We start from the raw sequence: 8,857 nt of genomic DNA, 5'->3' as shown, positions 1-8,857 counted from the left end.
AAAAATATAACAATAGTTTCCTCGAATTCAACCCAATTTTTCCTTTTTACCATGAATACAGTAGTGGCATTTTACAATCGACAATACGGTTATCGTGAGTATTATTCATTCGGGAGTTCATTTTTAAATGGAAAATTTAATTAAAGCAAAAGTTTTGTGTGCAAATTGAGGATACTTTCGTTCGTATGGAAAACGTCATTTGACAAAGACACTTTTAACACCGTCAGCAGATCGAACAGTTTTTGGCGACTTTTTTTTCAAGTGGAATGCAATTTTACGTGCAATCGCCTGCACTGACACACAAAACAACTTCGACAAATCAAATAAAAACATTGTTTTGTGATTTATTCGCTTTTTGCGCACAATTTTGTTTTTGTACAAACCAATGACGCAATTCGCAGATTTTGACAGCAAACCAACTGAACGACAACTGTTTTTGTGACTGTGATTTAATTGTGGATGTGGTTTGGTTTTTTTCTTTCTTTCAGAGCAAAGATGGCAATATGACAATGTTTTATCGAGATTATCAGCTCACAAACATGACTGCTGGCGAGGCATTGCCCCATCCGAAGTCCACATCGACTACAATCCAACACCGCCAATTTTTGCGGCCAAATTTGCCAATTGTTCCAACCATCGGAACATCATTGCCATCGCCAATGAAGATGGAAAGGTATGAACCAATCAGTGGAAACATAGTACAGAAATCAGAGTTTTTGTGTGAAATCTGTGGCTTTTGTATTCATGTCCCATTTTTCCTTACTTGGACAAATTTTGATTCTCATTGAAAAATCATTCATTTGTTTATTCATTGACGATTTATGCTTCGCATCGGAAAATCGAGACAGAAAATGCTTTGAATAGGCAGAAATACTCGCTTTGAAGAACGAAACTGAATGATGAGAATGTGAATTTTGGGAAAAATTGGAAAATACTGAAAAAAAATGTCGTAAAATGTTGAAAATTGTTCGGAAATTGTATTGAAGTTTAATCGAATAGTCGTTCACTTTTTAGGTTGCCATCCAGAATACTGACCTCCCAAATGACAACCCTGAAGAGCAACCGTTGATCGGGAATCAGTGCCATAATAATGCCGTTTTCGATGTCGAATGGGTTCCGGGTCAAATGCAACTTGTATCCGCCTCAGGTATGGTACAATGATAACCGCTCTGATTCTAATGGGACTTGAATGATGAGAAAGAATGGAAAAAAAAGAATGAAAGAGAAGAAAATGACATAAGATGGAGAAGAAATTGGGTGAACTAGACGTTTTGCTACGTTTTAGTAACATTGATTTGAAAGATTTTGGAAAAAACGGAATTTTTGATTTTCTCTTCCATTCATTAGATTGATACTTCGCTTTTTTCATTGGAAACTTGACGATTTGCTTGATTTCTTTTATGATTTTTCTTTGACATTTTTCATTCTTCTTCTTACTACCTACATTGTAAATCAGTTGCTTCATTTCTATTCAAATTTGTTTGTTCCTCGTCATGAAGAGTTGATTTTTGTCCATTTTTAGCACTACATGGAATGTAGGCTACTGTAGTGATTTTTTTTTAAAGAGAAATTTTTAAGACTTTTTAGGCCATTTTTTTGGATCGTAAACTTATTCATTTTAATATCCATATTTTTTTATTTCAAATAAAGCAATTACGCCTAATTGCAAAAAATGAAATAATATCATGTTCGTTGAGATAACTCAAAAAAAAATTCACACTTTTTTCGTTGCCAATGTGAAATAATGTATGATGACCGTTCACATTGAACGTACATTGAAACAATAATTGAAGAATACAATTTTATCATAAATTTTTTTTAAATTATTGTTAACAATATTATAATGATTTATAACAAAAACTTGTGAAACAGACATTTCCAACATCACCCAGTTAACTTTGTCGTCTTCAGAAAATATAACGTCCGTTGAACAAAAAGTATACTTTGATAAAATCTACATTCCATGTAGTGCTTACGATAATAAATTATCGAAAATAATTAAACCCCTTGAATTTACAAGCTTCAAGAACGCAGAGCTGAGCGAAGCGACGATCTGCGGTCTTGTTTCGATATGTATATAAGAAGAGGCACAAAACGCGTATAAAATTGAATGCCATCATGGGTTATTACGCATTCTCAATACTATCATATCAATTCTCCAACTAGTAAACAGACAAAATAGACAGACCAATATCAGCAGATCGAACACATTTTTGAACTAACTATTTTTCGGTAAATTAACTAATTTCAACAATTTGTTCACATCTTAGGTGATCACACAACTAGTCTATGGCAATTGCGAGAGAGTCGTTTCGAGCTTATTCGAACATTTAATGGCCATTCGCGGTCCGTGAAAACGGTGGCATTCCGACGAACGGATCCGGCATGCTTTGCAACGGGCGGTCGTGATAATGCGATTTTAATTTGGGATACACGTGCTCGGCCCAAAGTTGGCAACAAAATGCCAAAAGCAGACAATTGCATAATCAGTGGTCATGCGACGGGACCAGGCACACCGCAAGCTTATCGACGACGACAAACGAGACAAGCAACCCCGAAACTACCACCAAATACATCGTCTAGCAGTATTACCGGTTTGGCATTTCAAGTAAGCATGAGTGGATGGAATTCTTCACTTTATGAGAATGGCAATGGACATCGATTTTCAAACAGATGAAATTATCATGTGCCTAGTTGAGAAATTGTCAACTTTTGGAATTGAAAGTTTTAAAATTTAAAAAAAAAAGTAACAAAATATTCTGAATTTTCTAAATTCTCTACTCTCTCTTCCCACCAGGATGACTACACGTTGGCATCGTGCGGCGGAGGTGATGGTATAATCAAAGTATGGGATTTACGTCGAAATTACAGTTGTTACAAAAAGGAGCCGGTACCAAAGCATAGTATCCCATATCCGGGCACGTCCACCTATCAAGGCTATTCAAATTTGTTAATCGATAGCACGGGTCAAAAGCTGTATGTGAATTGTATGGATCACAATATTTACTGTTTTAATTTAGGTGTATATGCAACGCATCCAGTAATCAGTTATACTGGTTTAACGAATAGCACATTTTATATAAAATCGAGTTTGAGCCCGGACGATCAGTATTTGATAAGTGGTAGCAAAGACGAAAAGGCATACATATGGAATGTAAATAGTTCACAGCCAATATTGGCATTGCACGGTCATGCGGATGAGGTGACATGCGTTGCATGGGCTCGAACCAATGAATTGCGCATCATAACATGCAGTGATGATTCGCGTCATAAAATCTGGCGCATAAACAATGACAATTTAGACGTGCATAATTCGGATAATTATCGCGGTGAAGCGCAAGTATTGCCACGAACAACAAAACAAATGGCCATAAAACGACGCTTAAAAGATTTAGAAAATACACCGCGTTCGCTGAAGCGAATTGTTGAACTGAATGAAACAACGCCGAGTTCAACGGAAAAATGTTCGCTGAAACGATCGTTTGGCGAAATGAATGGTGGTGATTTACAGAGTGTATCGTCGTACGGTGGGGATAGTAAAAGGCAATTAATTGAGACGAGAGCTCGTCGTTTGTTTGCACCGACATCGTCGACGAGTAGCACAGAAAGTCAACAGCAACCAATCAGATCGGACGATACACCAAGACGTATGCCATTGCCTGGAATCAGCGAAGAAGTCGAAACACCGCCAAAAGAAGAGACTAACAAAATCCTCTTATCACCGCTCAACGAACGCAATCAATTAAGCCATTATCGGTTGGATGAAATTCGAACGCCATCATCATCGAATCGACCCTCATGCTCACAATCGCTATTCTCACCCACATCCAATTTACCAAATTACGTAATGGACGCGAGTGATGCACCGCATCTGAAATTACAATCGCCGAAACGAAAGCTCAAAGAGAACATCGACTGGCTGACGAAAATCCGAAAGCAAAAACTCTCCACCACCATTAGCCGGCAATTGAATGAAAAGCTCAACGATTCGACACATCATGACAGCAGCACCAGCACCAGTAGCCATAATGATCAGCAGTCCACACACCAGAATGAAATCAATAGCGGCATTTTATCACCAAGAATGCGGAAAATTAAATCATCCGATCGCAGTTCGTGTGGCATCCAAAGACGAATGTCAACATGCCAATCGAGCGCTAACGATCATCACTACGAACAAATCTCAACGGTTGTCGATGCAACAACAACCGCCGCAGCATTAACAACACCAACACGACGAAAATCCGAAACAACACTACTTCGATACTTTTGTGTTACGCCCACAACACGGAGCCGAGAACAATCACCAGCCGCTCCAAGTCGTTCCAATGACACTACTATTAGCAATTAAGCTCCTTTTTTCGCCACATTTTATTATTTTTTTTTTTAGATGAAACAAAGGCAATTTCATATTGAAGTGTCTTTTTTTACAAACGTTTTTCTATCTCGTTAAGACCTAAACACGCTTCTCTAACAGGTGTAGTGTTAAGACCATTTTTTATATATAGAAAACAAAAACGCATGTTTTTCCACATTGAAATTATGTGCGGATAGATAACACCGAACGGCTGAACCGTTCTACATTTTTCGATAAGGTTCCTAGAAAGAAAAAAAACAATGCAAAACAAGAAAGAAAAACACACACATTTTTGTTTGGATTGAAGTTCAATTTTTTATAATTGCTGTTTGACATTATTAAAAAGAAACCAATTGACAAATATCTTTTTATGTTAACAAAAAATTGTTGTTTTTTCTTAACCCACCCACTCGTAAACTCGACAAAATAAACGAAAAAAGAACAGATCAATTAGCAAAGAGAAAAAAAAAATTATAAACAAAAGCAAACCGTCTTTTTTCTACTTTTCATCTAAAAATTCCAATTTTTCATTGTTTCGAATCCAAATCAATCGAATAGTTTGTTTGCTTTGCTATCATATGACTCAATTGGTATCAAGATTAACTTGATTGAAACTCTATTAAACTCTCTTAAGTCCATGCAGAACTCGACGAGAACAAAAAAAAAACATATTAATAAACAGTCTTGTATTGATTGTATAGCCATGACTCGGATTGCTTAACTCGCAACAAAATGACACATGTTCGACACATTTTACTTGATTTTCACCCGTTGCGTATCCTGTTCGATGTTTAACAATTTAATACCAACGCCATACAATAATATAACATGACTTAGATGCAATAGTGAGCTGGATAGCACGGTGCTGGGGTATGTGTTCCATGCAAATTCGATGAGACCGAGTAGCAGCAGTTTGAGACTGACATTGAAATCTGTGAACCAGGTGAGATATGGTAGTGTATGGAAGTACCATACATAAAATTGATAGTGTAGACTTCGTGAGCACATGATACCGATGAAATTCGACAGGAAAATTGGTAGAATGACCAATTGAACGGCACGATCAAAGTGAATTTCGTACTTTGGTTGCGTTTTAGTCGATGCATCACTGGCCTGAGTAGGGGCCGGTGATTGTGCTGGTACTCCGCTAGTTTTTCTTAGCATTTTTTCAAATGAATTCAAAAATATCTTTTGATGGATGGTCATCTCTTCTTCCGTTTGTTTATCGTCGGTGTCTTTTGTTTTGCATTTATTTTTGGCCGCTTTTTTGCTATCCAATTGTTCGACTTCACGGTTTTTTGCATCGATTTGGGGTTGCAACTGTGCTTGTAGCGTACGCAATCGACAATAGCTTTGCATATATTTGTATGAAGGCACTATGAAAATGAGTAACAATGCCACATGCACGGCCAGCAGAGTGATGTGGAAATATTTGTGTTCAAAGATTTCGATGGGTAAAAAGCGATAGTTGACGGTCCATTTGTGTTCGAAAATACGGCCAAAGTCGAAGCTACCTTTTAAATATTCCACTGGGTGTGTGAGCAAGAATGGTGTACCCAAGAGTAGTTGAACAATTGCACAGATGCTCAACTGTTTGATGGCGTCCAAATAGCCGAGATTCACGATGTACAGCAACAGAATGGCCGGTGCAAAGAGAAGAATATTCATTTTTACCGAGACACCTAGGCTCAAAAATATACTGCCCGCCGTCCATTTGCCATTCAAATAGAAGTTCAGAGCAGCATACAGGAACAGAATGGCGATTGGATCGTTGAATAATCGCAACACATAGATTGAGTGAATACGATATGAGGTGAAGGCACTGAAGATCAACACATATGGCGGCACTCTACGACTTTTCGTGTAAATTTTCAACATCAAGTACATTTGCAATAGGTAAATGCCCACAAAACAATATTGTGCCAATCGAATGTTTCGACCATGATCGGTAAGATAGTAGAATATCGTGTAGATGTACACAAATCCAGCTGGGTACACCAATGGTCCGGTGTCGCCTGAAAGAAGAAATGAACGATAGTTAGAAGCGGAAAATAAGAAAAAATCGAAAGAACACCGTAACTGAGTAGATTGACGGTACGATTTTAATACGTAGAGTCTACAGCTTTCAGTGGCGAGTTGCGTTCTACTTTAGTGGCAGAAAAAGAAAAGTGAGGAACAGAAAGTGAAAAAACGGGAACATTCGACACAGATTTGTCAGAAAAAAAAAACGAGAAAATCATCGATCACTTGATCTCACTCCCAAATCGCTGGCCACCGGGAAAAAAATGAGGTTATGTGCTCCAAATTTGTGTATATTTACCTTTTAGCAATGCATAATTGGTTGTGCCGTTCAAAAATCCTTCACACTCTTGCATATAGGCGATCCAATCGATTTCAGTGTAATTCACACGCTGCACAATGAACACATTCAGCAGGAGTTCAACAAACAAAATGCCAACTGAAACGATGGACAATTTTGCTGGATCAAATAACAACGATTTCGCATAATTCACATTCACATACTCTTTGTGAAACGATTTCAATGCATTGATAACGGACTTTTCACGCGATAAACTCTTTGTTGGTGCCATTTTTCCGCTCTACGCGTATCATTTACATAAACCTTGTCTGAATGAAAGAAAAAAAAAACACCGAAAATATTTCCACGTACAACGAGCAACAACAAAAATGGAGAGAGAGAGAGCAACAGGCAACAACAATGATAATAGCGAAAATAATAGAGACTCTGTGGTGTCAGATTTGTTATTCAAATTCACATTTTCACTTTCGCCGTGTGTGTGTGTTTCGCCTCCTGTGGGCCCCTGATCTTTTTGACTTCACGAACAATGTGAATGGCACAACCAACCGGGTCCTACCTCAATGTTTATTTTTAAAATGAACCGAAACAAGAACGGAAAAGGGAAAGAATGAATAGCACCAACTTATGTTTATTATTACTTATTCTGCTACTTATTTATTATGTTGTGTTGGCTGTCATCGCATGCCAACCGAATAGTGTTGTAGTAGCAGATTTTCTCGTTGACGCAAGTATCGTAGCAGATTCAACACAACTTTTGAACACTTTTTCTTTGTTCCAGACTCAAGCTTTACGTGCTTCTTGTTTCATGCATTATTTGAACGCGATTAACACTCGTTGAGCGGAACAGAAAAATTACTTGACTAATTATAAATGACTAATTAGCGAGTGTATCCGAGACTATGTCAGCTATAATAAAAATAAATTGCTACTGCATTCATGTACTTATGGATTGATTCGGATAAAAACACACATTTTTCACATTTTCAAATGATATTTTCAGCTTGTATGCGGAATTTTTATACTTTTTTCATCCCATTCGAACTAATAACTGAAAACATTCTCTATAATTTTGTGCTGATTTAGAATGCTGCTCAAGCAGCGCGGAAAAAATACAGGAAATTTCCTTGATTACACTTCATAATTCTTTTGGGTTTTTTTTAGATTCATTTGAAAAATTTCCACAAATTGAATATATCATATTCGTATTTTGGAGTCTTTAATTGAACATGAAGGGAATAATTTAATAATAAGAGAATTAAACACGAAGAGAACGGTTTCGTCATCATTTTGCGTATTTGTTAAACTTTTTGCAGCCATTGGATTGCGGATTGAAAGAATAAAATTTCATGAAAACAATAAACATGTTGAAGAAATGTAAAAGGGCTTTCAACAGAAAAAGGGTAAATTTGTATCAAAAAGCGGATTTCAGTTTTTAAAAGACTGTTTCTTCATTCAAAACAAATAATATCACAATACATACTTTTCTTTGTGGACATTGTCGTTGTTTCTTTTTGTAGAACAATGAAAATAAGCAAACACTGATTTTTTTTTTATCTTATCTTTACGTTAAATTGCAAATCGTGTCATATTTTAGTTGCTATTAGTCCATGAAATCAGTAAAATTGGCAGTGAACTCGGTTTAAATGTTGTTTAGGGTGCAGTCACACTAGGAACCATGGATTGGAAATACTATCATTACCAATAATAGAAAATTTTCACTTTATCTATGGATGAGATTGAGAGTAGAGTATGTTTACATGCCTTGGGCTGTCGCGGTTTTTCACGGTTTTCGCGAAACTGATAAGAGATAATATCATGGTGTTCGGCAAAGTTGTAGTACCCGAGGTCTTCTATAACAAAGCTGAAGACAGTTAAATCTCTTATCTCTTATCAGTTCTTATCGCAAATCGCGCACTAAAAAAGCAAAATTTATACAGAACTCTTTTTTTCTTATCATTTTTCTGAAAGTGAAACTGATAGGAGATAAGAGATAACTATCTTCAACAAAGTTATAGAACACCTCGAGTACTACAACTTTGAAGAAATCAAGTTGTTATGTCTTATCAGTTCTGAGAAAACCGCGAAAAACAGTGACGACCCGCCAAAAATGAACATACTCGCCTTTAACCATTTTTAAATCGAAAGAAACTTACTCTTCTCTTTCATAACAAAGTCAGTGA

At 36.8% G+C, this 8,857-nt stretch overlaps 2 protein-coding genes across 5 annotated transcripts in view; one reads left to right on the top strand and one right to left on the bottom strand.

The window, feature by feature from the left end:
* The window catches only part of LOC129574414 (protein lethal(2)denticleless), a gene marked incomplete in the record, with an annotated part of 4,945 nt that extends 105 nt beyond the window's left edge, over positions 1-4,840 (top strand). Inside the window, 5 exon segments of the mRNA XM_055456424.1 lie at positions 1-94; positions 489-673; positions 1,015-1,147; positions 2,271-2,608; positions 2,798-4,840. Coding sequence (XP_055312399.1) covers positions 52-94; positions 489-673; positions 1,015-1,147; positions 2,271-2,608; positions 2,798-4,351 — 2,253 coding nt within the window.
* LOC129574415 (lethal(2)neighbour of tid protein 2) lies at positions 4,647-7,361 on the bottom strand. Of its 4 annotated transcripts, none has more exons than XM_055456429.1 (3): positions 6,881-7,353; positions 6,678-6,815; positions 4,647-6,372 (listed from the first exon to the last, which is right to left on the bottom strand). In XM_055456429.1, exons 2-3 carry the CDS (start codon positions 6,730-6,732, stop codon positions 5,111-5,113), a joined length of 1,317 nt encoding a protein of 438 aa, XP_055312404.1. In that variant the 5' UTR covers positions 6,733-6,815; positions 6,881-7,353; the 3' UTR covers positions 4,647-5,110. The 4 variants fall into 4 exon arrangements, with proteins under 4 accessions (XP_055312404.1, XP_055312400.1, XP_055312401.1 ...); XM_055456425.1 differs by having other exon boundaries at positions 6,678-6,985; positions 7,135-7,353; XM_055456426.1 differs by having other exon boundaries at positions 6,678-6,985; positions 7,234-7,351.
* Positions 7,362-8,857: the final 1,496 nt, after the last annotated feature.

The sequence above is a fragment of the Sitodiplosis mosellana genome, unplaced genomic scaffold (assembly GCF_009176505.1).
Source record: "Sitodiplosis mosellana isolate CC-2019 unplaced genomic scaffold, AAFC_SMos_1.0 Smas_scaffold_6162, whole genome shotgun sequence".
In the NCBI taxonomy this organism is placed as follows: domain Eukaryota; kingdom Metazoa; phylum Arthropoda; class Insecta; order Diptera; family Cecidomyiidae; genus Sitodiplosis; species Sitodiplosis mosellana.
Note: the sequence above shows the minus strand (reverse complement) of the source record. Positions and strands in the feature narration are given on the sequence as shown.